A 26,418-nucleotide genomic window follows, 5' to 3' on the forward strand; every position below is an offset into this window, starting at 1 on the left:
TGGCTCCCTGTGCCTCACAGGTCTTTCTGGGGGGGTGGTAGGCCTAACCCTCACCTTCCTACTCCACCTCCTTTCTTAATCCCTTCTTCATACTTTCTAGAGCAGAGGAAGTGGCTTTCTCTTGAAATTCACCAGACCCTCTTTTTTTAAACTCTGGGCCTTCATGTATGCTCTTCCCTCTGCCTGTAACACTTTTCCTTGTCCTCCCTAACTTGCTGACCCAACTCATTGTTTAGGCTTCCGCTGATCTGTGACTGCTCCCAGGAAGCCTCTGGTACTTCCAGCACTGCGTCTGGATCTCCACCATATTCTGTATCCCCTCCATCACATATCTAATGCTTCCCCCCCCAATCTGCCACCCCCACCAAGCCTGCAATCACCATGAAGGCAGGGGTGAGTCTTCCCTGTTCCTTTCAGTTCTCAGAGCCCCTCCTCCAACTCTCCCTGCACCAGTTCCCACCAGTTTTCATACTATCCCCGCCTTGGCCTCCAGCAACTCACCTTCTTCCCTCGACGGAATGTGCTATACCAGTTTCCTGGCTTTTCCTTGGACCAAGAGGCCATTTTTACCTGGGAACGAGAGGGTTGTAGTGAGCGTAGAAGACGCCCTGGGTGCCTGCAAGGTCTTTCCTCCATTTACCCCACACTGAAAGTTGCAGCCTGTATAGCCAGGACTCTTGGGCTGTTCTCTCGCCATGGAGGTGAGCTTGACTGGTGCATAGGGCAGCTCAAGGGACCGGGGTCCCCGCCCTCTGAACGCCCTCTGAAGCAGACCACAACCCATGACTGACAAGATTGGTGGATAAATGCCCGCTCCCGCTCCCTCTCCTGCTGGGTGAGACAACGCAGTCTCCCTGATGTCCTCCAGTAGAACTGAGCCTTTAGTGCCCAATGGTGACATTTTAATCCTCATTGGCCGCCTCCCCCAGACCCTCCCACTCCCCACCCTTCTCTCCTGGTGCCTCCTGAGATGTCCTTCTAAATCAATGACCTGCCCTCAAATCCTTGTCTCAGGGTCTGTGTCTGGGGAACCAACTCTGGATCATTCCTCAGTCCCCTCCCCAGCCCCTTTGGTCAGGAGGAAGGTGAGCTGGTGGGAATGGCTCAGGTCTCAGGGACCAGCAACCATTTAGAAGTCAAGTTCTACATGACTTGGGGGTCCTGAGTTTGTCTAAATTCCCATCGGGATGGGGGTGTTGAGCTCCTACTAAACCAGGGCTCTGACTAGTCAAAAATAAGCAACAAGAAGGACATCGCCATGCCTTTCTGCAGGCTCTGTGCTGGCTGCAGATCTTACCGGCCGTGGAGGAGGCATTAGCACAGACCCACGGGCTGCCTGTATCTTATCACTGAGCCTGACACATGCATCAGTACCTCGATGGTACAACCATCCTGAGGCAGATACTGTCTTGAGTCCCATTTTACAGATAAAAACAACTGAGGTGGGGCGCCTGGGTGGCTCAGTGGGTTAAGCCGCTGCCTTCGGCTCAGGTCATGATCCCAGGGTCCTGGGATCGAGCCCCACATCGGGCTCTCTGCTCAGCGGGGAGCCTGCTTCCTCCTCTCTCTCTGTCTGCCTCTCTGCCTACTTGTGATCTCTATCTGTCAAATAAATAAATAAAATCTTTAAAAAAATTTTAAAAAAATTAAAAAAAAAAAAAAAACTGAGGTGACACCTCTCTCCCAACCCAGCGTTCTAGAGAAGGGGCAGCTGGCCTGCTGCCCTCCGCTGCTCAGCCTGGTGCTGGGGCTGGGAGGCTGAGGGCTCCCTGATGGAGCACCCCAGTATTCCTGGGGAACCAGGTGGTCTCACCTCCTAACCCACAGCCTAGAGGGCAATGAGTCTGCGGGCCTATGAGGTAGCAGGTCGAGAGATGGTGGTTAAGGGCTGGGTCTCTGGAGCCAGCCTGCCTTGGGGTAATCCCATCACTTCTCTGCCTTAGTTTCCCTCTCTGGGGATGATGGCTCCTGCACCCCACACCAGGTGGCTGGGACTCAGTGCAAATGCAGCTAAGTGCTCAGAACAGTCTGGCACATTTATCCCCTATTTAAAGGTTTCCACCATTTCCGTTTTCTTAATTGGGTTTTTTGGTCTATCCTCTCTCATAGACGGTGAGCCCCATAAAAGCAGAGTTTTGTTTGGTTTTTTATTCTCTGCTGTAGTCCCAGCCCTTCACAGGACTTGGCATACAGCGGGTGCTCAATAAATGTTGGCTGAAGGAAGAGTAAGGATCCAAAGTCTGGTGTGTCCATTGGGCAGGGAGGGGAGATAGGGGATATAGCTTTGGTGGTGGGGGAGGGGTTGAGGTGGTTTCCGAAGCCCCCTTTCTCCCCCCCAACCCTCCTCCTCCAGGCACTCACCATCTCAAACTTCTTGTCGGGATAGAGGCAGGTCTCTCCTCCCGCAGTGAAGTTGCAGAAAACCCTGAGCGAGTCCCTCGCACAGCCCTGGTTGGGGTCAATCCAGTATTCCCCTGCCGCAGAGCCAGGCCGGTGAGTGTGCAGGGGCAGGACCCCATAGGCTTACCGCCCGCCCCGCCAGGGAAGGACCTCACCATCAGGCAGGTACGGGTGGTTGCGGTGTAGCTCACTGCACACGAGGCCCGGGCGCTCAGCCGTGCCCGGAGGGCGCCGCATCTGCTCCAGCTCTAAGCTCAGCGACGTGAGCGAGGCCAACACCTCCTCCAGGCCGCTCTCGAGCGCCCCTGGGCCTGGGAGAGAGCGCCGGCGCCTGCGCAGCCCGTGCAGCTCAGCTGGGGGACCCTGAGCAGGGGCGGGGCGGGGAGGTATGGAGGAGAGGTGAGCGGAGATGCAGGAGGAGAGACAGGAAGAGAGACAAGCAAAGATGAGAGAGACATGGGAGGTAAAAAGACACGGGTTGGGGGGGAGCGATAAGAAAGGGGAGAAAGAGGGCGATAAGCGCATAAGCGGTAAGAAAGGGGAGAAGGGGCAGAGGAGATAGGCCGACAGAGACAGAGAGAGATAAACGGGAGGGAGAGATAGAAAGACCAGAGTTGGGGAAAAGCCGAAGTAATAACACAATGAAAGAGATTCACAGGTGAAGTAAGGAAAGCGGAGAGAGAAAGAGGGAACGGGAAGAAGAGAGAAACAGAGACAAAACAGGAGAACAAGTTTTTGGAATAGAGACAGTAAAAGTCCAGGAGATGGAGAGAGACAGGGAGAGAGAGATGGAAGGGGTGACAGAGCCAAGCAAGACGAGACCCATCAGAGCCCCCATGGGTACCTCCCCAAACCCCCAACACAGCCCAGACCCCCTCCGGCTTTCAAGGCACCTTCCTCCCCGCCTGCATGCCACAAACACCTGCTGTGGGCTCCACCCAGTTCTGGGCACTGGGGGACCCAGGGGAACCCTCTAACATACTCCCTGTGGAACTTACCGGGGGGCCAGGGGGACCTGGGGGGCCGGTGTCACCACGGGGACCAAAGGATCCCTGTAGGGAGAAGTCACTTGGGAGTGAACTCTGTTTATGGAGACCCCTTCCTGCCAGCACACATACACACTCTCACACGCACACAATCTCACACTCACACGTGCAGTACCGGGGGAGGGACATGCACTGCTTAGCACCAAGTATAAAATGCACATTTTCTTTCCATATCTTAACATCTCTGAAAGCAACATCTTAACATCTTTGGCAAATCACAGTTTCCTTGTCAAAACTGCTTTCGCTCATAGTAGTTTCTAAAATAATGGCTCCTGTTAAAATTGATGGCATCTTAGACTTGATAAAATACAACAGTAGATGGTGAATAAATATTCAGTGAATGTGTGATTGAATGAACAAACAAACAAATGCAAAGGCATTGAGGTGTGGTGATGTTGAAAGGGGGCAGGAAGTCAGGATGTAGGGGCCCAAGGGACAGCATATACTCACCGGGGACCCCTTGGAGCCTTTCTGTCCCAGAGGACCCTATGGGGTAGAGACAGGGAAGGCTGGAGTCCCAGCTGGCCCACCATGGTGACCCCACCCCACAAACCCCTCTTACTCACCGCCACGCCTGGGGGCCCAGGGTGGCCCAGAGAGCCAATGGGACCAGGGGGACCCTGAAGAAAGGAACATCGAGGTTATCATGGATGGGGTTCACCCCTATGATCCAGGCATATCCCCCAGACAAGCCTCTAGTCCCCTCAAGAGAACAAGCCACAGACACAGCCTCTGACTTGTAAATCCCCAGATAGAGGCCCCCATTTTCCCCAGACACAACCCCTTTCATTCTAGACCCCAGCTTCCCAAATGTGCACTCTCCAAATGAGCCCCAGTTCTGCCTCCCCACCCACCCGTCCTTTGAACACACTCTTCCCGCTTGGGATAGAACTCACAGGTTCTCCCTGGGGGCCAGGGGGGCCCTGCACGCCTGGCAACCCCTGATCCCCTTTCTCACCAGCTTCCCCGGGGGGGCCGATGAGCCCAATTAATCCAATGTGGCCCTGAAAGACAAAAGAGGCACATATGGGGAAAAAAATATGGTGGGGGGGATGCTTCTAGAGCCTTGGGGTTGTGAGTGTGGGAGCAGAGGAGACCCCAACCTGCCAGCCCTCTGGCCAGGGAGGCAGGTAAAGGTGGAGGAGATGGAGGTAATTGGGGGAGAATAATGGAAGGTCATATCCTTACCTTTTCCCCCTTGAGGCCAGCATCTCCCTTCAATCCTGGAAGACCAGAGGGCCCCTGGAAGGAGGGTGAGGCTCAGTTAGTGAGTCTCAAACATGAAATCTCAAGGTTCATGTGGGTGATTAGGGGAGAGTCAAATGGGAAATTACTCAGATTTCAAGTGGGAACTACCAGGGATGTGATTATGGGGATGGTCAGGAGAGAGGAGGGGTGACAAGGGATAACGAAGGGATTGGAGCATGGTAAATATGAACAGTCAGTGGTCAGAATCAGTGTGGAAGGTCAGGGTAGACTAGAAAGATAGAGGGTCAGTTTGGCCTATCAAGATGGAAGGTCACTGTGGACAGTATGAACCACCAAAAATCAGTGTGGATGAGCAGTGCAGACCATCAAGATGGAGGGTCACTGTGGTCAGTATGAACCACGAAGCTGGAGGGCCAGTGTGGATGAGCAGTGTAGACCATCAAGATGGAGGATCAGTGTGGATGAGCAGTAAAGACCATCAAGATGGAGGATCACTGTGGTCAGTATGAACCACCAAGATGGAGGGTCAATGTGGATGATCAGTGTAGACCATCAAGATGGAGGGTCAATTTGGATGATCAGTGTAGGCCATCAAGATGGAGGGTCAATGTGGATGAGCAGTGTAGACCATCAAGATGGAGGGTCAGTGTGGATGAGCATCAAAGACCATCAAGATGGAGGATCACTGTGGTCAGTATGAACCACCAAGATGGAGGGTCAATGTGGAAGAGCAGTGTAGACCATCAAGATGGAGGGTGAGTGTGGATGAGCAGCAAAGACTATCAAGATGGAGGATCACTGTGGTCAGTATGAACCACCAAGATGGAGGGTCAGTGTGGGTGGTCAGTGTAGACCATCCAGATAAGTGATCAGAGAGATGGTTAGTACAGATGGTCACGGTGGACTGTCAGATGGGTAGTCAGTGAGGGGTCAGCTTGCACCACCAGCACACACAGTTGCTAGACGGTCCCTGGACGCCCAGTGTGGTTCTTAGTGCCAGGACATCAGGGACAAAGAAGTCTCTTACCAGGGGTCCAGGAGGGCCCATCTGTCCAGGTGGTCCCAGGAGGCCTGGTTCACCCTAGGATGAAGCAAAACATGGGGAGGCTGCCCTCGGCCAGAACTCATTGTGAATGCCCTGGCCTCCACACACACCCCCGACCCCCACCCCCAGCCAGGGTCAGTTGCTCCAAATTGTGGTGAGAAACTATAAGGGAGGAGCTGACCCCACCCCACCCCATCCCTATTCCCACCCAACTCACCACAGGGCCAGGGATCCCTCGAAGACCCTCAGGCCCCACACGTCCAGGGGGCCCTCGAGCCCCCACTGGGCCTGTCATCCCTGGGGGACCATCAGGACCTGGCTCCCCCTAACAGAACAGGGCAAGGGAAGAGCCGAAAGAGTCAGAGGGAAACTTCCTCCTGACCTCCTGAGGGAGGGGGAGGGAACTGGGACTCCTGTGTTGATGGCCCAGCTGTTGGTCAAGCATCAGCACAGGGACCCTTCCCTGGGTGGGGAGTACTCACCTTGGCCCCTTTCTCCCCTTCTCTGCCTTCTTGACCCATGCGGCCTGAAGGACCCTGAGGACAGAAAGAGGATGTGGGGGAGGGAAGCTTTAGGGGTAAAGGGAGCCTGTTGGGGTGCAGGGGTCTGTGGGGGTTTAGGGAGACCTGTGGGAGTGAAGGGAGGCCAGTGGAAATGTGTGGGTCAAGGATGGACCCAAGAGAGCCAGGAGGCGGGTCTCACTCACCCTCTTGCCAGGAGGCCCAGGGGGGCCAGGTTCCCCAGAAGCCCCAGGTGGACCCTACAAATACAGAATAGCACCAGGTAGTATTAGCTCATGTTGGTGGAGCGTGACTATGTTTCAGGACGCCTCTGACCCAGACAGCCTCCCCCATACACCACGCCAACAGCAGCCATCTCCCACCTCCTCACTGAAGTCGCTCATGTTCCTGGGGAAGCCCCAGAGAGGCAAGGCAAGGGCATCTACAGGGGTCCCAGGCATCTCATCCACCTACTTCTCTGTCCCCCCAGTTCACCCCAGTTCACCCAACCCAACCCCCTCTACCAGCACCACATCCTCTGCTCCGCCACTCACCGGTCCCCCAACATCACCAGGGTCTCCCTTCTCTCCCGGGGAGCCATCGATACCCTGTGGGGTGGGCAGGGGTTGTGGAGGCACTTAAGGATTTGGGGGTGAAATGTGGGGAAATATGAGGGTTATTTGTTCCACAGACCTTGCCCAAATCTATGGAGGGTGGAGATATGGGGACAGAAACGAGACTATGTGGGGGCTTATGGGGGTAGGGCTCACACCCACCGAAACTCCAGGGTCTCCGGGGGGTCCTAGATCTCCTGGGAGCCCAGTGGGACCCTGGAAGACAGAACAAGGACTAAGCACCTCTCTGAATTATTGGGCATTCATTCATTTATTTGCCACATGAACTGTCCCCCGGCACAGCCTGGGCTGCTGAGGATATGCTTGTGAACAAAACACAAAGTCCCCACCCTGATAGGGTGAACTTTCTCGAGTCTAAGGTGTACAGGTGCTGAGCTAAACCCACGACACACTTCACCTCACTCCATCCTCCAGGCGCCTCCCAGCTCAGGACAGGTAGGACTGACCCTCCGGAGAGGGGTCAGATCCAACTTGAGGTTTCGTAGACCCTGAAGGTCCTCACTACCCTCCCACCCCACCCCAAGCCCCACCATGATGGTGGGAGGGTCTCAGCCTCCACCCTAAGGCCAAATCCCACATCAGCCCCAACTCTGGGCATCAATCTCAGCAGTTCCAACGCTTCCAGAATGATTCCGTGTAGAGGCAAGTTGCACCCATACAGTGACCTATAACCATCATTCGTCAGTATTCAGTCATGCTCTGGATTGCCTGGGGAATCAGCACATTGGAGGAGGAACCCCTCGACAGAAGTCGGGGAGCAGGTTCAAGAGGATGCAAGTGCCCCTCCCCAATCTCTCCCTCCACTTCTCCCGGGACTCACCACGCTCCCTTTGGCTCCATCCTCTCCGGGGGGGCCTTTCTTGCCTGGGGGTCCAGCAGCCCCAGATGGGCCCGAGTCCCCCTTTTCACCAATTTCTCCCTTGGGCCCCTTTGCAGAAACAGTCAGAGGTCAGAATAGCCGGGACTCTTCAGAAGTCAAGGGTTAGCTTCCCTGGACTCCGGAATCGGAGTGGTCTGGGACTTTCCTGGGGTCAGGGGTCAGAAGAGCCTAGACTGTCCAAGGGTCAGATGTCGAAGACATCTAGGGTTTATTGGAGTCAGGGGCCGGGATGGTCCAGTTGCTCAGAGATCATAACCAAGGCTGGTCTAGACCACATGCCATGCTGGAGTGAATTAGGAAAGGGGATCCCTCCGGGAAGTTCATCCCCCACTCCGGGTTCATGGTTTGGACCCAAGCCCTCACCTGCACCCTGTAGGTGTACAACCTGAAGAACTCTCCGTAGCAGCCCTATCTGAGACCTTCCGGGGCTTGGGGATACCTATTGGTCTGACTCAGGCCTGCCCAGACTTCGTGAAGGTGGCCCTAGATGCCCAGAGGTCAGGGATTCCCTGAGACGTGTGCAGGGGTATAGAACACAGTCACTCACAGGGATGCCTGGGGCTCCTGTGGGTCCTGGATCTCCAGCCTCCCCTGGCTCACCCTGCAGGAGGCAAAGTCAGGGTTGGGAGAGCTCTGATTATGAAGGACAGGGAGGAGCTCCCCAGAACAGCCATCCCCAAGCCAGACTGGCTGTGCCTCCCCCACCTTAGGCAACCCCCTACCCCCTCTCTCTCACCTTCTCGCCCACAGCGCCTGGCTGACCAACTCCCCCAGGCAGCCCTGGAGGGCCCTGGAGAGACAGCAAGCAGTAGAAATGGGACTGTGGGATCCCAACAACCCCTTTTGGGGAAATGGAGGTCCCCACCTCTCAGACATCCTGCCCCACCACCCCCCAGCAAGTCTTCACCTCTGATCCACTGGGGCCATGGGGACCCCTAGGCCCTGGCGCTCCATGGGGACCCTGTGGGACAGTCAGAATATCATCCAGTGACCTCATGACTCCCCAAAGGCAACACTAGCCACAAACACCATCCTTAATGCTGGTGACCGGCATCACCTTAAAATGACAATGTGCCCTGTGATACCGCCCCTCCAAAATTAATGTAATGGCCACCAATCACCCATCCTCTCCTCCCTCCCACCTTCCCCAGGTTGTCCATACCATGGACCCCACATCTCCAACCTCCCCTTTCTCTCCAGGAGGGCCTGGCAGCCCCTGTGGAAAAAAGAAGAAAGATTGGAGCACAGAGTGCAGGGAAAGAGGCCACACCCCCAAACTCAGACACCCACCTGCAGGCCGGGAGGGCCAATCACCCCCACGAAGCCTCTCACTCCATCATCTCCTTTCTGCCCAAAGAGGCCTGGTGGTCCCCGGCGTCCCTGAGCCCCATCTGCGCCCTGGGAGAAGGACAGAAGCAGGGTACAGGTGGGGTCTGAGTGAAGAGTTGGAGATAGGCTCTGGGTCAAAGTCAGGACCGAGGTTAACAATTATAGTCAGGGTTGGGCTTAAGTTTGGAAAGGGTCAGGGCTGGACTTGGCATTGGGGGTGCAGGTTAAGGGTCAGATTTTGGGAATTAAGTCAAGAGCTGAGTCAAAGTTTTCACATGGGCATTGGGTGGTGAGTTGAGGTCAAGGTCATGATATGGCTGAGATGGAATTTAGGGTTGGGTTTGAGATTGGGGCTGAGGTCAGAGTCAAAGTTTGAGTTCAGGTTTGGGGTCAGCATTGGAGGGTGGGTCAGATTTGGGGTTAGGGGTAGGATGGGGTCAAGGTTCAGATTTAAAGATAAAGTTTGAGTTGGGGTTGAGGTTAAGGTCATGGATAGGGTTAAGACTGGGACTGTGAAGGCCTTCAGGATTCAGGTTGAGATTGGGATTGAGTCAGATTCTGGGGTGAGTTCCTATTGGATGTCAGCATGGAGGGGTAGATCAGGGCTAGGGTTGAGTTTGGGTCTGGGTCATGGTGGAGGACACTGTCCATTCCCACCTGGGATCCAGGAGATGGTCACAAAGCCAGGAGCACTCACCGGGGAGCCTGGGTGTCCCACCGGACCCCGTACTCCTGTTGGTCCAGGTGGGCCCTGGAGGAGGGGACACAGCCAAAAAAGAATCTCAAGTTCAGGATTAGGAGAACCCTCAAGATGACAATCACTCCCTCCCACTCCACCCACCAGGAAGCAACAGCTGCTTCCCCCACAGCCCTGTCTTCCTAGCCATCAACTGATGGGATCAGACACAGACATCATCCTGAGCTTGGCTCATCAGGACTTTTCCCCAGAAGTCCTTCCAGGGACTGAGCTGGCTCACAGACAGACAGTAGGCACTGTGGCTGAAGTCCTGGGGGAAGCTGGAATGTGATGCCTCAGAGCCTCCCAAAGTCACAGACAGAGAGAATGATGCCACCAAGGAAAGGGAGAGGAGGAGGTAACCACCTCAGCTCCCTCCCCATTCTCTCAGGATCCCAGCTACCCACCCCATCCTCCCCATCTCTCTGCCTTCCCCCAGGACCACCTCCTTCCCTGGGGCCCCACACTCACCGCATCCCCTTTGTCGCCTTTGCTCCCTTTGTTACCAGGGGCACCCACTTCCCCCTGCAGGGGAAAGAGCATGAGGGAGGACCAACTTGGACTCTCCGTACCCTAAGCCCCTGAGTCTTGCCCTCTCTGTGAACGCTTACCTTGTCCCCATCCTCGCCAGAAGGACCAACAGCTCCAGGGGGTCCGGGAAGCCCCAGGGGGCCTGGGATCCCATCTTTGCCTGTGGGGCCAGGGGGGCCACGCTCGCCCTGATGGGGAAGTGGATGGGGGTACGTCAGGGGTCAGGGCAGAGGGAAGGTCCTGGTATGTGGAGTCCTGAGGATGCTTGAGGAATGTAGTGGGCAGGCACTCACCGGGGACCCCTTCTCGCCTGCAGGGCCAACAGGGCCTTGGCCTCCGCTTTGGCCAGGAAGCCCAATGCCTCCTGCCGGGCCCAGTGGACCCCGCTCCCCTGGGGAGCCCTGAAAACAAGAGTCAAGGGTCAGGAAAAATAGCGAAAGTAGTTCTCACTGATAGAGGCCTTTCAAGCTGCCGGGCATTGAGTCAGGTCGTTACTGCTGTCTTGGCCACTCTGTGCCCTTCCCCACAGCAGCCAGAGGGACACCTGAGTCAGGGCACACACATCCCCCTGCTCACCACCCTCCACAGCTTCCAGCTCGCTCACAAAATGGGAAATCCTCCTGGTAGCCCCCAGGCCTTGCACAACCTGCCCCATTACCTCTTGCCCTCTCTGCCTCCTATTGACCTCCTCGCTCCCTTCCTTCCAGCCACACAGGTCCCACCGTTTCCTCCGGCATGCTGCGCACACTCCAGCCCCAGGGCCTTTGCACATGCTAGTCCCACTGCCTGGAATGCTCTTCCCCTATATACCCACATGGCTCCTCCCTCACCTCCCTCAGGTCTCAGCTCCAATATCACCTTCTCAGGAGGCCTTCCTTGAGCAGCTCATTTCAGCGGCTCTCTCCCTACCCCCCCTTCTCTGTGCTATTCATGCCACTGATTCCTTATCTCCCCAACTAGAAATAAGCTCCAGGAGAAAGGAGGTCTTTAATCTGTTGATGTCTGGCATGCAGGTAAGTAAGTGTGGGATGGATCATCTCACGAATGGGGCCATGTCACAGGTGAGAAAACTGAGGTCATGGGTGTGAGCCAGGCCTGATTGACACCCAGGATAGGGGACTTAATCATGGCAATGTCTAGCTCCCCAGATGCCCCAAGGCACCGCCACCCTGTCCCCCACCCAGCAAATGGGCTTATACTTACATTGGCTCCAACAGGGCCCGGGGGGCCTTTGTCACCCTTTAAACCAATAGGTCCCTGAGGGAGGAGATGATTCAGTCAAGAGATGCCCACGGGTGTGCCCAGGTCCTATCTTCCTTCTGGGGGCTCACAGCTCCCCTCTTCTTCCTGAGTGCTGAAGGTCAGGGGTCTATCTCCTCCAGGTCCCGCCTGCTGTCATTCCTTTACTTTCATGGTTGTCCCCACCCAAGATGCCACCACCATGTCCCTCCCCAGAGCACCCTTCTCCTTTTCTGCTTCAGAGTCCAGCCAGGTACATTTGTGGGGGGGGGGTGGCAAAGTATACTCACTGGATCCCCAGGGGCTCCTTGGGGGCCGGGAAAGCCCCTGGGACCAGGTGGTCCTTCCTTCCCAAGGGGTCCGGGTGGCCCCAGGTCCCCCTGCAGAAGGGCAGAGGAGGAAGGTCAGGCTCCAGAGAAGGGGTGTTTCCTCCTAGTCTGTGAATCTGGGGGTGATTCTGAGCCTTGGGGTGGCATGGGGCCATTGGGGAACCTTTGGGGCCACTCAACTTGAGATTTTCCAGAGGGTAGCGTCTCACCTTGACACCCTCTCTGCCTTCCAGGCCTGGAAGACCTTGTTCACCAGGAGGTCCAGGAGGGCCTGGGGGGCCCCTCTCCCCCAGAGGTCCTGCTTCTCCTGTCTTCCCCTGAAGAGGAAGGAAGATAAGCTTATCTTGAACAGAGGTGGCCCAGCGGGAGGGGGCTGTCGGAGATGTGCTTTCCCCCAAATAACTCCCAACTGGTGCAGAACTGGGAAGACCTGTGGGGTCCATTCTGACCTGAGGACCCACGACACCAGCCGGTCCAGGTGGGCCTGTCTGACCTTGGAAGCCCTGGGGAGAAAAATTAAAAGGGGTGTCCCATGGGAGGAAGAACTAGAGAGCCTAACGGGTCAGGGGTCAGAAGTCCAGAGGCTACTCACCAATTCTCCTCTCTGACCAGGGTGCCCAGGACGCCCATCTTTCCCCTGGGGGCCCTGAGAACAAGGTGGGACAGAGACAAGCCATGACTAAGCAGTCTTCCCACCCCTGGCTTCCCTCCAGGCCACCCCCAATCACGGTGCACTCACTTACAGGGGGACCCTTTGGCCCAGGAAATCCAGGAGGGCCTTGCAGACCTGGGAGGCCCTGAAATGGAACCAGAAACCACGGCCTCATCCCTCCTGCCTGGCCGTCTGAGCCCCACATTAGGACAAGCATACTGAACACTTTGTGCACACTGGGCATGGAGCCAGACACGTGACACACACTCAGTCATTTCCCGTGTCACCACAGCCCTTTGCAGTGGGGACTGTGTTTATTCCCATTTCATAGAGGGAGAAAACAAGGCCCAGAGAGGCTGAGTGACTTCCCCAAAGTCACACAGCAGGCAAGTGGCAGAGCTGGAACTTAAACTCACAGCTCCCAACTTTAGAGGCTGTTCCTTCCACCGTGTCATAGTGCCTCCCTCCCTCCTGAGTTTGTCTCCCATCCAGAAACACCCACACTCACCTTTTCTCCAGGGAACCCAGCGGCCCCATCCTGGCCCACATCGCCCTAGGACACAGTGCATAAGATTCAGGCTGCAGGACAAACCCAACTGGGAGGGCTTCCGGAGGACATTGGGGAGCCTGGGTGAGGGGGCCCACGTGGGGGCCTGATCACCCGCCAGCCCATACCTTGGGACCTGGTTGCCCGGTGGCACCTGGCTGCCCCCTCTCTCCGCGGGAGCCCTGAGTAGAAAAGAAGCAAAGATTAGAAGCGAGAGGGGGGGAGAAGCTAGGAGATGAGCCCCAGTCCTCTGGGCCCCCTCCCTCTGTGATCCCTTCTTGCCCTCCCAGGGACACCAACTTAACCCTAACCCTCTCCCCTGCCTACCTGCATAACCTCCCCCCCCACCCCCACCCTCACCTCTCCTCCTGCAGCACCTCCCTCCAGCCCCGCCCCCTCCCCCAGGCCAGGCAGAATGGGGGAGCCATCTTCTTACTGGTGGTCCCCGCTCTCCTTCCAGGCCTGGCTGCCCCGCCTTCCCCTGGAAAATAAATCAGGTGAGGGGGAAGCAGAAGAAAGCTACGTTGCAAAGACCTGACACACACAAATGCATCCAGGCACAGACCCAGAAAGAGGTCTGCTGCACGTTTATTCACAAGCCTTTCTCTCTCTCTCTCTCTCTCTCTCTCTCTCTCTCTCACACACACACACACACTGACACACACACCGTGTGAAGATCACAGACACCCAGTTACACCTGTGAATGCATCTACAGGGTCCAAACACAGGTGTGTCCACCCAGAAGGACACCCACTTATCCCAGACGTCATGCCACAGCAGCACACGCTGGGTGACCCACAGCCTCGGATCGACACCTGGAGCTCCCCATGCAATCTGTTCCTTGCACATGTGCACACTCAACGTAAACACACGCACACACAGATTCACAGGAGGACATGGTCCTTATAAGCACAGCCATACACACAGATTCTTGTGTGTAGACACCGCGTCCACAGACACAGTGGCCACACACCCACCATGCACGCGGCTGCACGCCATGTCCACAGACACATGGGCACCTGTGAGCATGTCCCCACCCTCGCACACACACATTTATGTCTGCGGTCACACACGTGCGTGTAGGCCCATGTCCTTGCTGACCACAGGCCCACAGGCTGCAGCCCCCAGACCCCATCTGATCCACACTGTGAGGCGTGTGCCCACTGGCACACGCAAGCACGTGGGCAGGGATGCCAGGTGGGGTCACCTACGTGGGCCCTGCGCCGTGTATGGGGGTATGTGTGCACATAAGTGTTTCTAGGCTTACATGCAGCCACCCAGGGGCCTCCCCACTGTCCTGCAGAGCCACACATGTCATTCCCCTCACCAAGTCCTACCCTCTCCCCTGACCCCTGGATCACGACTCACCCGCTTCCCTTTTTCTCCTAATGGTCCCAGAGGCCCAGGAAAGCCAGTAGATCCCTGAGTTGAGAGAATCAGAGAGAAAAAGTTGTGGGTAAAAAAAGTGGGTGGTGAGTAAAGTTGACCCTTCACCCTTCAGCCGCTCCATCCTTTCCAGAAGCTTCTTTGGTCCTTCCAGCCCCATCCTCCTCCAAGGCTTCCTCTTTCCCTATCCTCAGCCCTTGCTCATTCCACTCCTGCCACACAGGCCCCTCCATGCTACTCAGGCACACTGGTTCACTCCTGCCTCTGGGCCTTTGCACTGGCTCTTTCCTTTGCCTAAACTGCTCTTCTCTCAGGTCCCCACAGACAGAGCTATTCTTCATCCCTTGGGTCTCATTTAGATGTCAACTCCTTAGAGAAGGCTTCTGCCACCGCCCTGACCACCACACCCTCCAAGTCACTTGCCGTCTATCACATTGTCCTATTTTGTTTTCCCAAAATATTTATATTGAAACAACCTTGTTCAGGGCGCCTGGGTGGCTCAGTGGGTTAAGCCTCTGCCTTCAGCTCAGGTCATGATCTCAGGGTCCTGAGATCGAGCCCCGCATAAGGTTCTCTGCTCAGCAGGGAGCTTGCTTCCCCCTCTCTCTCTGCCTGCTGCTGCTCTGCCTACTTGTGATCTCTCTCTCTGTGTCAAATAAATAAATAAAATCTTGAAAAAAAAAAAAAAACCTCATTCACTTGCCTACTTACTCATTGTCTGTTTTTTCTGCTAGGATACGCTGCTCTGGTCTTATTCCCCTCAACCTGGTACATAGTCGGAGCTTACTTGATGTTTGTTAACTAACTGGCCGCAGCCCACGCTGTCCTGCCCATCTTGGAGGCATCCTCCTTCCACCCAGAGGAGGACATCACAGGCTCTGCTATCTCCTCCCACCCCTCACCATGTTTTGAATCCCAGACCTATCACTAGACTAGCTGTGTGGCCCTGGACAAATGGCTTACCCTCTCTGAGCATCAGTTTCTTTACCTGTAGACTGAGGATACCAATAATACCTCCCTCACAAGGTTTTGGTGAGGCTTAACTAGGATAACGTATAGAAAGTATTTTACATGGCGTGTGGCATACAGTAAGTGTTTATGACACATTAGTTGTCATTCTTCAGGCTGATTATTACTGACTGCAATGGACCAAATATTTGTGTCCCCTCAAATTCATATGTCGAAGCCCTATGCTGAAGAATGGCATTTGGAGGTGGGACCTTTGGGAGGTAAGTAGGTGGTGACAGTGGAACCCTCATGGAGTGGATCAGTGTCTTTAAAAAATTTTTTTTTACTTATTTACTTGAGAGAGAGTGATTGGAAGACAGAGAGCATGAACAGGGGGGAGGAGCAGAGGGAGACAGAGAGCCAGACTCCCTGCTAAGCAGGGAGCCCGACATGGGCCTCGATCCCTGGACTCCGGGATCACAGCCTGAGCTAAAGGAGGACACTCAACCAACTGAGCCACCCAGGCACCCCAGATCTGTGTCTTTATAAGAAAAGGAGACTCAGGGGGCCTGGGTGGCTCAGTGGGTTAAAGCCTCTGCCTTTGGCTCAGGTCATGATCCTGGGGTTCTGGGATTGAGCCCCACATTGGGCTCTCTGCTCAGCAGGGAGCCTGCTTCTCTCACCCCCAACTTGCTTCTCTGCCTACTTGTGGTCTCTGTCTGTCAAATAAATAAAATCTTGAAAGAAAGAAAGAAAGAAAGAAAGAAAGAAAGAAAGAAAGAAAGAAAGAAAGAGAAGAAAAGGAGACTAGATCTCTCTCTCTCTCTTTCCCTCCTTCCCTGTCCCCATCTCTCTTTCCCTGTCTCTCTTTCTCCCTCTGTCCCCCTCTCCCGCCCTCACCCCACCATTCGAGGACACAGAGAGAAGACAGCTGTCTGCAAACCAGAGAGTCCTCACCAGAATCCAACCACACTAGCACTCTGATCTCAGACTCCCAACATCCAAAACAGTGAGAAATAAATTTCTGTTGTCTAGGCCACACTGTCTAAAGTATTTTTGTTATAACAGCTAAGACAACAACCTCAACTTAAACAACACATCATGCCTTCTGTCGTGTGTTGCTCGCTGTCCAAAACGCATGGACTGGTCTTGGCGAAGAGGCTTTGCTCTAACTCCCATGAACTCCTGCTCCAATCGGTTGAGTTCTATTCTTGGGTATGGTGCCTTGAGTTTACTCCCCAGTCTGTTTATGTCAGTTGCCCTTGCTACTGGAGTCATGTGACTTAAGGAAAGTTTACAACAACTGATGGGATGCAGAAAGGAAAAGAAAGATGTCTACCAAATCTAAGTTAAATGGAAAAGACGCAATAAAAAGGGAAGTCACTAAAAAAAGTCACGTCAAATGAGGCATGCACAAGATGACTGCCAGATGGAGATGACAAAAGTGTGGAACTCTGGAAGGATTTGGCACTCGGATTTCTTCCCAAGTGTCCAAGTTTCTGTTCCACTTTATATAAACCCAAACTATAAATCTTCAGTGATGTAATGTGGGTGTGGCTTAGGCAGAAAGACCTGTCTAATCAGCAGCCTCATCCATTAAAAAATTGGCAGACAAATGTATCTTTTTATATAAGTGCATTTTATTGTAAGTTATAATTCAGTATTGTAAGATATGTATTTTTTTGTGATTCTCCTCCTTACTGGCTTGGTTTGAACCAGCCTCAATCACACCAGATAAGAAGGATCCTATAGTTTTATTATCAAAATTATCAATGTCATCATAATCAAACTGATGAGATAAAGACTACTGGGATCTCCATTTTACAAAGAAGTAAGTATGCTCAAGAGACTTGCCCAAGGTCACTAGGCAGGTAAGGAGTGGGTATTTGAATCCAAGTCTGATACCAAAGCTCACATCTTTTGCTGTCTCTTAGTGACCCAAGGGGTGGTTAGCTCACTCGCCTAGACCACAATCTGGCCCTGAATATCTGAATGTTGCCCTTGCCCACTCCCAACCCCTTAGCTTCTTACCTTAGGGCCTGGACGTCCTGGATAACCTGGGAGACCTGGCACCCCAAGCTTGCCCTGCAGAGAAGTTATGGGACAAAGGTCAGAAATTGCAACCTCAAGGTCAGAAAAGAAAGGACAGAATAGGTAGAGCATGGTGACAGGGGCAGTAGGGTGAGATTCAGGGAAACATGAGTTCAAATCTTGGCTCCTGCCTGCTAGGAGCACGTCTCTGGGCAACACATTCTATTCTATTCTATTCTATTCTATTCTATTCTATTCTATTCTATTCTATTCCAAATCTTAGTTTCCTTGTCTGTTAAATGGGGATAAAAATGCCTGTTGCCTGTGGTGGTTATGGGGATAAAATCAGATACTGTGCATGAAATTGCTCTGTAACGCTGAGTTAAGAAATTAGAGATGGTAAGTGTGGTAGCAGCCTCCTGAGGTTGGAGATAAAAGAGCCAAGGGTAGAAGGCAGAAAGCCAGGGAGTATCTTGGCTGCAGGATGGGAAGCTGTGGAGTAGACTGGAGAGGGTGACCAAGGTCCATTCACCTTCTCCCCAGCTGAGCCTGGGGGACCCTCCTCGCCAGGCAGCCCCTCCTGCCCCTTTAGCCCTTCCGGACCATCCTCTCCCCGGGGTCCAGGGGGTCCAGGGAGCCCCTGGAATAGAAAAGAGGTATTAGACCCTGTGTTACTCCTGGTCCCTCCAGCCCCCTATCTTAGCCCCAGCATCCTCCCACCTGTCTTCCCCAAGCGCCCCAGAATCACTAGATCCCTCATCTGGAAGGCATCTTACCCGATCTCCTTTAAGCCCCCCATCGCCCTTGAAGCCCGGGTAGCCATCTTCTCCCTGGGTGGGAGGAAGTGCAGAGGTCAGAGGTCAGGGCTTCAGGGAAGGGATACAACAAGAGCTCCATTATTAGGGTTCCCCCCAACCAGGAATCCTCTCCCTTCTCACCTTCTCTCCTTTCTCCCCCTGGAGGCCCCGGTTGCCAGAGGTACCCTGAAAAATAAAAAAGATCTCAAGTCCCTCCCCTGCTTAAGAAGGGCTCTCCAACTCAGTCCCCTGCCCCAAAACAAGTCAGGTCAGTCCCAAGGATACTGGACAAGAGCAGAAGGGGGCAGCCTTAGAGGAAATGACCTTTCTCCAGAGCCTGCTAGTGTGGTATGCAAGAGACTGGCTCTCCACCCCTCTTCCCACTGGCAGCCTCCCAGGGTCATCTGTGTGGGGGTGTGCAGGGAAGGCCAAATTTCCAAGTAATTGATTCCAATCTCCCGGGGACACTGTGTCCACAGTTCCTTCTGCCAGGAGAAAGAGGATGAACATTCCAGGCCCCAGTCTCATTCTAAAGGCAAAGGAATGTTCCCCATTGTGCTGGCTACAATGCGACTCTGTGCCTGGCAACAAGGCGAGTCTGTGCTTAGCTACAGCAAGGCTGCTCTGTTCAAGCCCAGGTGCCCAAACCCTGGGCTTGGGTTGCAATGAAAATTGCACTTGGTTACAATGTGACTGAGCTCAGACACTATCATGAAATTGCACTTGGATACAACATAATTGTGTTTTGACAATAACATGATTGTCTCTAGCCACAGAGAGATACAATGTAACTGAGCTCAGAGACTATCATGAAATTGCACTTGGATACAACATAACTGTGTTTTGACAATAGCGTGATTGTCTCTAGCCACAGAGAGATACAATGTAATTGAGCTCAGAGACTATCATGAAATTGCACTTGGATACAACATAACTGTGTTTTGACAATAGCACGACTGTTTCCAGCCACAGAGAGACACAATGTAACTGAGTTCAATGTCAATAATGAAGTTGTACTTAAATACAATATAACTGTTTTGACAATAGCATGACTATCTCCAGTCACAAGGGGATTCACTTGACCACAATGTATCCAGCCAAGCTTAGGCCACCATGACTCTCTGACCCTGGCTATGATGTAGCTAGACTCAGTTACAACATAGTCTTTAACTATATATAATTATGCCTGGTTACAATGTAACTCTTAGTTTGGCAACCCGCAGGACTCCGTGGCTGACTATAATATAGCCACTTCCTTGGTTATAGTATAACTGAGCTTGCCTACAAAGCCACAATGTGATGAGTTGCCTCTTGGCTACCACCAAACTCTGTTCTTAGACCACAGGTACCAATCTTGCTACAATGTAACTAAATTTATATTAGATGTGATTCCAATGTCCCCACCCTTGGTCAATAGTAGAGCTATTTCTGTGCTTGAGGATTGCATGGACCTGGGCTTGCGTTAAAGCCCAACTGTCTGCTTCACTACGGTGTGCTGACCCGGACTGTGTTTACAGTGAAATGGTCCAGCCTCAGACAGGCCTAACTATTCTCAACTACAAGGCAACAACTACATTGCAATACTTCCCCGGCTGTTCAGCTCCAAGTAACGCACATAATTCTACCTATTGTCACTCAGATTGAAACCCGACTCCTACCACACCTCTCCTGGCTGACTGATACCTCTCACCACACATGCACATGTTTCCCATGAAACTGGTTCCCCAGACCCAATGCCAATGACTCATCCCTACTTGCAGGCACCAAGTATCACGTACCTTCACACCCCGAGGTCCAGGATAGCCCGGGGGTCCTGCAGACCCTTGTGGACCCTGAGATGGAGATAAGATCAGAGCCATCCTGTTCTTCCCCCGCTCCATGGTCCTGGTGCCCTCATCTCTCTCCTCATGAGTCTTGCCTATCAAGCTCATCCCCAACCCAGTCTCTCTACAGGCCACTTACCTGGGCCCCTTTCTCTCCCATGGGGCCCTCATGGCCTGGGTGACCCTGGGGAAAGAATTCATCAGAGACAGATTTGCCATTCAAATTCCCAAGCCTCTTCCTTCTCCCTCCTTTTGCCTTCACCCAGTTCTCACCGGAGGGCCATCAGATCCTGGAATGCCTGGAATTCCTGGGTTCCCAGGGGGACCCTGAAAGAAAATGAACAGTAGGGGGAGTCTGGCATCTCACCAGGAACAGCCTTACTCAGACCTGCAGCTACTCAAGATAACAGAACAAGCATATCCCACAGACTAGGAAATTTCTTCCTAGCTCTGCCCAGACTAGCTGTGTAACCCTGGGTAAGTCCCCTTCCCTCTCTGAGCCTCAGAAATCCTCCATCTCTGGGAGAGTTTAGACAAGGGAGGTAAAAACAGTGTAGAGGGGGAAAAAAAAACAAACAAACAGTGTGTGGGTGGACTCCTTAGCCACATCCTTTTCTTTAGAAGTGCCTCTGTCTTCAGAGCCCAGGAAGGCATGGGGTGACCCCCTATGTTCTACAAATAGTGAATAGGTCCAGAAGTGGGCCCCTTGGCCCAGCTAAGCCAATTAGATTTTCTTCTGAAATTTTGAGGTAAGCGACACCTCACTTCATAGAAACTACAATCAGATGGATTTGGGTAAAGAAACTGTAAGGTCAAAAGGAGCTAGGGGCTGAAATTGTGATTAAAGCAGCACAAAATTGTGTAGAAATAGAACCTGGGAGTGAGGACAGACTAAGATATGTGGAGAAAGAAGCCTGTCTGCTGGGGGAGATGGAATGGATGTGCACAGGAATAAGATGACACCACAGGCCCCCAGAGAAAGGGCTCTCCTGTCCCATGGGTCTTACTAATATTTGTGATGACTGGCATCTGTGGGTTCCCCTAAATTCTGAGAATATCTCCTTATGTGATCTAGCTTTGGTGGATTTCTGTTTCTCCCAACCAACCCTTTCCCCCAACAATATTTTTTAAACTCTGGGCTTGTTTAAGGAATGTTACAATTTATCATTACCCAGGGCTAATAAAAAGGTCCTAGTGGGGGAGCTTTTCCTGCAGACAGAGTTGAAGGAAGAAGACAGGAAAGGGTGGTGGTGGGTTGGGCTGTCACTCACCTTCTCCCCAGGAGTGCCAATAGGTCCCTGAGGGCCAGGGAGTCCCTAGGGACATAAAAAAAGAAGGTAAAGGTGAGGGCACCCGGGTGGCTCAGTGGGTTAACCCTCTGCCTTCGGCTCAGGTCATGATCCCAGGGTCCTGGGATCGAGCCCCACATCAGGCTCCCTGCTTGGCGGGAACCCTGCTTCTCCCTCTCCCTCTGCCTGCCGCTCTGCCTATTTGTGTTCTCTCTCCAACTGTCAAATAAATAAATAAAATCTTAAAAAAAAAAAAAAAGAAATAAAGGTGGGGCACCTGGGTGGCTCAGTTTGTTGTGTCTAACTCTTGATTTCAGCTTGGGTCATTGTGGGATTGAGTCCCATGCTAAGCATGGAGCCTACTTAAGATTTTCTCTCTCTGTGTCCCTCCACCGCTTGCTCTCTCTCTTTAAAAAAAAAAAAAAGGGTAAAGGAAGGCAAAAATGGGTAGTGAGCTGGGAAGTGGGAAGGCTGAGAGTGGTCTATGACCTTAGCTGACTACTACCACCCCCAATTATTGAAAATGATAGCTCAAACCTGGGACCCGGGATTTCCCTGCTGTCCTGGAGGGCCTGGTTCTCCTGGAGGACCCTGCGGAGAAAGGGGAGGTGCTGTGAAGCTGGAAGGGATCATGGTGTTGAAGTGTCAGTGAAGTTGAAATAGGGGTCATGAGAGTGGACAGGGATATGGATGGATGATCATGGAGTCAGGGCATCAGAAAGCGTTAAGGGTCAGAAGGCAGAACACGTACCACATTTCCTTTGGCTCCTGGGGCACCATCAATTCCAACTACACCCTGGGGGAGGAGAGGGTGTGAGACCCGGGCAGATACCACACAGGAGCCTGAGTCTGAGACACTGAGAGGCACAGGTGGAAAGATGAGCGGGCAGAGAAACCAGGTAACAGAAATGGACATGCAGAGGGGACAGAGGTGAGAAAAGGACAAGCAGGGATGTGGACAGAAAGTGACATTCTCACCGGCCGTCCCAGGGGACCAGGGGAGCCTCTAGGGCCGATCAGTCCTCGGGGGCCCTGCAAGGAGGTAGGAGCATTATTCCAGCATCACTGCCCTGATGCCCCATGAATCGTGACTTCTCCCCCTGTGCCAGGCAAAGGATCCAGAGGTCCCTGATACTCACGGGCTCCCCAGCCTGGCCAGTGGGCCCCGGAGGTCCTTCTGCTCCCTGCAGGAAAGCATTCATCACTTGGTGAGGGGGGAAGAGAAACACTCAGAAAACCACCTTCCCTTGTCTGGAGAGACTCTTCCAAGGCACCCCAGAGTCAGAGCGTGAGGCAGTGACCAACAGACTGAGCACATGGGATTCAGTCCAGGCCCCTGACCCCAATCCTGTACCTGCAATCCTGAGTCTCACCTACTAACTCTGGTACTAGCCCCCAGCTCTCCATGTACCTTTTGGAGCCCCACCGAGGCTAATGACACACACCTCTCACCCTGTCCTCTGAATACTTTATTTCTCTCTGACCTTCATTCTGGCCTTCTAGCTTCTAGACCATTCTGTCTCCTCCAAACTTACCTTCTCACCATCCTCTCCTGGGGGGCCAGGTTGCCCCACATGGCCAAAGTCACCCTGGAGTTGAAAACAGAGGGAGTTCAGAGTGGAAACGTGGGGCTGGTCCAGGAAAGGACGGGATGAGAGCTCACACACAGCGATGGAGCCTCTGATACTGGGGGTGGAGAGGGTACCATGGATGGATATTGGGAGGCCTGGTATGGTGGAGGGACCTTACACACTCACCCTTTGGCCCTTCTCTCCAGGCAGCCCTGGCAAGCCATCAAAACCCCGATCACCCTGCACAAAGAGACACCACCTGAGCCCTGAATCACTGATCTGACAGTCCCTCCATGTCCCAGTCCTGACCTTATCACCTACCTTAGGTCCTGTGTCCCCTGGGAGGCCCCGAGCACCATCTGCTCCAGAGCGGCCCTATCAGGGAGGTGACAGCATCAAGATACCTATTACTGTTTGTTGAGTACTTTCCTCCTGCAGAATCCTGGGGGATTCTCTGTGTACCAGTTTAACCTCCCAAATACATCTTGAACCTGTCCATTAGTCTTTACCTCCAGGCCATTTGCTCTAGTCCATGTCACCACCATCACAAAAATTAAAATCTTCAGTCTCCATTAAGTGTCCAGCTCTGTGTTCCTCATTGCATTTAAAACTGTCTGGAATTATCTTGTTCATCATCTCCCTCAGTGCACCAGTCTTTTCCTCTGCACGTGCTGTTCCCTCTACTTAGAATACCCTTTTTCTCCTATTTACCTGGTTATACCTCAGATCTCAGTTCAAGCATCATTCCATCTAGAAAGTCCTCCTTGACTCTGTGACCTGGCCAGATACCTTTGTGACACACTCAGTAGAGCTGCTATTCTCTGTTCTCAGTGCCCTTATCCCACCAATGACACCAGCAGACCCTGGGGGTGAGGAGCCAAGGCTCATGTTGGGTGTTGAGGGATGGATGAGAGATGACCTAAAGACCTACAAGTTACTCACCATCTTTCCCTCCCGGCCAGGGGGCCCAAGAGGTCCCTGAAGGCCTCGGGGACCCTAGGAGAGAAAAAAAGGAGGAAGAAAAAGGAGAGGAAGGACTTACTTTAAATCATTCTCTAGGAAGGGCAATAATTACAAAGGTATCCTCAGCCCCTTTGTCATTGTCCTTAAATAGCACTTCTCTGGGAGAAGGTCCTTCCCATCCAATCCTGTCCCCATCCCCACCAATCTCACCTGTGGCCCCATTTCTCCCATCTCTCCTTTCTGACCAGGATACCCAGGGAGACCCTTGGAGGAAGAGATGAGGTAATGGAGTTAGAAGGAGGGTTCCCCCTCCACTGAGGTATCCCCCCTCCTCCATAAAGACTTCTTACTCACCACAGGGCCTGGGCGCCCAGTGAGCCCTACTGGGCCAGGAGGACCTTTCATAGACAGCTGGAAAGATGGAGGGGAACAGAACATCAGGTCTTCCAAAAATACCAACACCCTTCCAAAAGGCATCTTCAGGAGAAAAATATCCCCCTGCCTCCTGACTAGCCTTCATTATTCCCAACCTGTCACTCTCTCAATGTCCTCCCATTAGCCCCTGTTGGTCCCTGATTCTCCTCTACTCACCTGAGCTTGTTGCAGTACTGCCTGAGCCTGGACTTGCTGGAAGGAGACTGGTGGTCCTTTGAGGGAGCTGCTTGCAAACTGGAACTAGGGGGCAGCTAGTTGTGAGGGAAGCCCAAGGAGAGGTTCCCTCCCCGGTCAGGACTAAACCCCCAAGGATGTGCCACCCTATCTCCCTCTTACCGGCATCATGATCACAGTGCCTGGTAGACCCCGGATCCCATCAATGCCAGGGATTCCTGGGAGGCCAGCCGGACCCTGAGAGAGGGAGAGACACAAAGGGGGACAGAGGGAGAGAGATGGACATAGACAGAGATAAGAGAGTTGGAGGGGGAGAGGGGAGCAAGATGGAGAAAGATGGAGGCAGGGAGAGCAAGAAAGAGAGTAGGCAAGAGAAAGACAGAGAGAAGGAGGGAGAGTCATAAAAAGTGGCAGAGATGGAGAGACAGAAGACACAGGTAAGAAAGATGAAGAAAAGGGGACAGGGAAAGACAAAGACAGAGGGGGGAGAGAAAGATGGGGAGGCAGAGGGATGGAGGCAACAGAGAAAGACAGAGACATGGGAAGAAAGAGATGAAAGACACTCAGGGATAGAGACAGATGGAACAGAAAAGCAGGGGAAGGCCCCCAGAGAAAGAAGATGGGTGACAATTCACAGATGGGGAGAGAGATGAGTGGGTTAGGTCAATGCCATCTTCAGCACGATGTTCTCAGTCCCTGACTCTCAGATCCACATTCAGACATACGAGTTCCCAATTTCCACTTCACAGCCTGAAACCTCACTCCTCCCACAAGGATATAATCCAGAGGGAGTTTCTTACCGGTAGACCACGGTCTCCAGGGAATCCTGGGGGACCAGGGGGCCCTGAGGGGCCAACCACCCCCTGTTGAGGACAGAGGAACCAAAGTCATAAGAAATGCAAAACTTGAGCCAAGCCAACTTCTAACCCACCACCGACCCTGACCCCATGCACACCTCCTTACCCATCACTGAGCCATTCTCTGACCCCTCAAAACTATACTGACCCACATCTATCCCCCACTTTACATCCCAACCCCTATTTTGACTCATCCTGTGAGCTTCAAACATGTAATAATCTTTTAATGATATGGCAACATTATACCCCAGCCCTTCACCCCAAGGGCTCAAACACCCCAACTAGAAGAGAAAGGAAAGGGGAGGAATGCAGCCATGACTCACTCGGGGTCCTGGGGTTCCTGGAGGTCCCTCAAACTGCTGTCCCTGAGGGAGAAATGAGTGTGATCCCCACTCTAGCCCAGACCCTTCCACCTCCTCCTAGCCCCAGGCCCCTCACCTGTTCAATCACTGCTGGTTCTCCTTTTGCTCCTTTCTCTCCAGCACTCTGGGGCAAGGGAATGAAGAGACAAAAAGATGTGAGTCCTGGCCATCATCAAGGAGGAGAGTGTGGACTTTGGAACATCCTAATCCTGGAGCTGCCTCTCACTACCTGGATGATGGGCAGCAACTTATTCAACTCCTATGGCCTCACCTGTAGAGTCAGGAGGTGAATGATAACTGTATATATCCCATGGGAAGAAGAATAAATTAAAACAGTGGTTAGGACATAACAAGCACTCAGGGTGAGTTGGCTATGATTATTCCCCTCCTCCCCTGTCCAACATCAAGGCTAGAACTTGGCTCCTCCCCTGTCTGCACTATTTTCTTACGCAATCTTACCCAATCCCTTGGCTAAAGGCAGCATCACTCTGGTGTTGAGTTCCAAGTCTTATCTCCAGCCTAGACCATGTCCCTTGAACTCCCGAATCCTCTAAGCAATCACCCACTTGACATCTCCATTTGGATGCCAAGCAGGGGCTGCCAATTTAACACACCCAAAACGAGATTCTTAAGATTTCCCCCCCTGCTTTTCCTTTAGGCTTCTCCATTTTATTCGAAGGTGCCACCATGCATCTACCAAGTCA

At 53.2% G+C, this 26,418-nt stretch overlaps 1 protein-coding gene across 2 annotated transcripts in view; it reads right to left on the reverse strand.

Annotated features, from left to right (window-relative positions):
- Positions 1 to 26,418, reverse strand: part of COL5A3 (collagen type V alpha 3 chain) — a 37,276-nt gene that overhangs the window by 2,537 nt on the left and 8,321 nt on the right. For both annotated transcript variants that reach the window (XM_032883937.1, XM_032883936.1), the window contains exons 9-65: positions 25,791 to 25,838; positions 25,676 to 25,717; positions 25,296 to 25,358; positions 24,658 to 24,732; positions 24,478 to 24,561; positions 24,241 to 24,297; positions 24,097 to 24,150; positions 23,866 to 23,919; positions 23,245 to 23,298; positions 23,110 to 23,163; positions 22,888 to 22,941; positions 22,492 to 22,536; positions 22,331 to 22,384; positions 22,104 to 22,148; positions 21,890 to 21,943; positions 21,335 to 21,379; positions 20,337 to 20,390; positions 20,203 to 20,247; positions 20,019 to 20,072; positions 18,382 to 18,426; positions 18,220 to 18,273; positions 17,976 to 18,083; positions 17,444 to 17,497; positions 14,447 to 14,500; positions 13,515 to 13,559; positions 13,207 to 13,260; positions 13,040 to 13,084; positions 12,623 to 12,676; positions 12,472 to 12,525; positions 12,329 to 12,382; positions 12,089 to 12,196; positions 11,841 to 11,930; positions 11,515 to 11,568; positions 10,605 to 10,712; positions 10,392 to 10,499; positions 10,252 to 10,305; positions 9,742 to 9,795; positions 9,006 to 9,113; positions 8,878 to 8,931; positions 8,623 to 8,676; positions 8,452 to 8,505; positions 8,263 to 8,316; positions 7,656 to 7,763; positions 6,977 to 7,030; positions 6,755 to 6,808; positions 6,407 to 6,460; positions 6,183 to 6,236; positions 5,918 to 6,025; positions 5,683 to 5,736; positions 4,635 to 4,688; positions 4,343 to 4,450; positions 4,013 to 4,066; positions 3,897 to 3,932; positions 3,399 to 3,452; positions 2,556 to 2,763; positions 2,362 to 2,474; positions 502 to 570 (exon numbers count right to left, since the gene is read on the reverse strand). In XM_032883937.1, the coding sequence (XP_032739828.1) occupies positions 502 to 570; positions 2,362 to 2,474; positions 2,556 to 2,763; positions 3,399 to 3,452; positions 3,897 to 3,932; positions 4,013 to 4,066; positions 4,343 to 4,450; positions 4,635 to 4,688; positions 5,683 to 5,736; positions 5,918 to 6,025; positions 6,183 to 6,236; positions 6,407 to 6,460; positions 6,755 to 6,808; positions 6,977 to 7,030; positions 7,656 to 7,763; positions 8,263 to 8,316; positions 8,452 to 8,505; positions 8,623 to 8,676; positions 8,878 to 8,931; positions 9,006 to 9,113; positions 9,742 to 9,795; positions 10,252 to 10,305; positions 10,392 to 10,499; positions 10,605 to 10,712; positions 11,515 to 11,568; positions 11,841 to 11,930; positions 12,089 to 12,196; positions 12,329 to 12,382; positions 12,472 to 12,525; positions 12,623 to 12,676; positions 13,040 to 13,084; positions 13,207 to 13,260; positions 13,515 to 13,559; positions 14,447 to 14,500; positions 17,444 to 17,497; positions 17,976 to 18,083; positions 18,220 to 18,273; positions 18,382 to 18,426; positions 20,019 to 20,072; positions 20,203 to 20,247; positions 20,337 to 20,390; positions 21,335 to 21,379; positions 21,890 to 21,943; positions 22,104 to 22,148; positions 22,331 to 22,384; positions 22,492 to 22,536; positions 22,888 to 22,941; positions 23,110 to 23,163; positions 23,245 to 23,298; positions 23,866 to 23,919; positions 24,097 to 24,150; positions 24,241 to 24,297; positions 24,478 to 24,561; positions 24,658 to 24,732; positions 25,296 to 25,358; positions 25,676 to 25,717; positions 25,791 to 25,838 (3,738 nt within the window). The remainder of the gene's footprint in view (positions 1 to 501; positions 571 to 2,361; positions 2,475 to 2,555; positions 2,764 to 3,398; positions 3,453 to 3,896; positions 3,933 to 4,012; positions 4,067 to 4,342; positions 4,451 to 4,634; positions 4,689 to 5,682; positions 5,737 to 5,917; positions 6,026 to 6,182; positions 6,237 to 6,406; positions 6,461 to 6,754; positions 6,809 to 6,976; positions 7,031 to 7,655; positions 7,764 to 8,262; positions 8,317 to 8,451; positions 8,506 to 8,622; positions 8,677 to 8,877; positions 8,932 to 9,005; positions 9,114 to 9,741; positions 9,796 to 10,251; positions 10,306 to 10,391; positions 10,500 to 10,604; positions 10,713 to 11,514; positions 11,569 to 11,840; positions 11,931 to 12,088; positions 12,197 to 12,328; positions 12,383 to 12,471; positions 12,526 to 12,622; positions 12,677 to 13,039; positions 13,085 to 13,206; positions 13,261 to 13,514; positions 13,560 to 14,446; positions 14,501 to 17,443; positions 17,498 to 17,975; positions 18,084 to 18,219; positions 18,274 to 18,381; positions 18,427 to 20,018; positions 20,073 to 20,202; positions 20,248 to 20,336; positions 20,391 to 21,334; positions 21,380 to 21,889; positions 21,944 to 22,103; positions 22,149 to 22,330; positions 22,385 to 22,491; positions 22,537 to 22,887; positions 22,942 to 23,109; positions 23,164 to 23,244; positions 23,299 to 23,865; positions 23,920 to 24,096; positions 24,151 to 24,240; positions 24,298 to 24,477; positions 24,562 to 24,657; positions 24,733 to 25,295; positions 25,359 to 25,675; positions 25,718 to 25,790; positions 25,839 to 26,418) is intronic.

The sequence above is a fragment of the Lontra canadensis genome, unplaced genomic scaffold (assembly GCF_010015895.1).
Source record: "Lontra canadensis isolate GAN:19392208 unplaced genomic scaffold, GSC_riverotter_1.0 scaffold88, whole genome shotgun sequence".
NCBI classification, from domain to species: Eukaryota; Metazoa; Chordata; class Mammalia; order Carnivora; family Mustelidae; genus Lontra; species Lontra canadensis.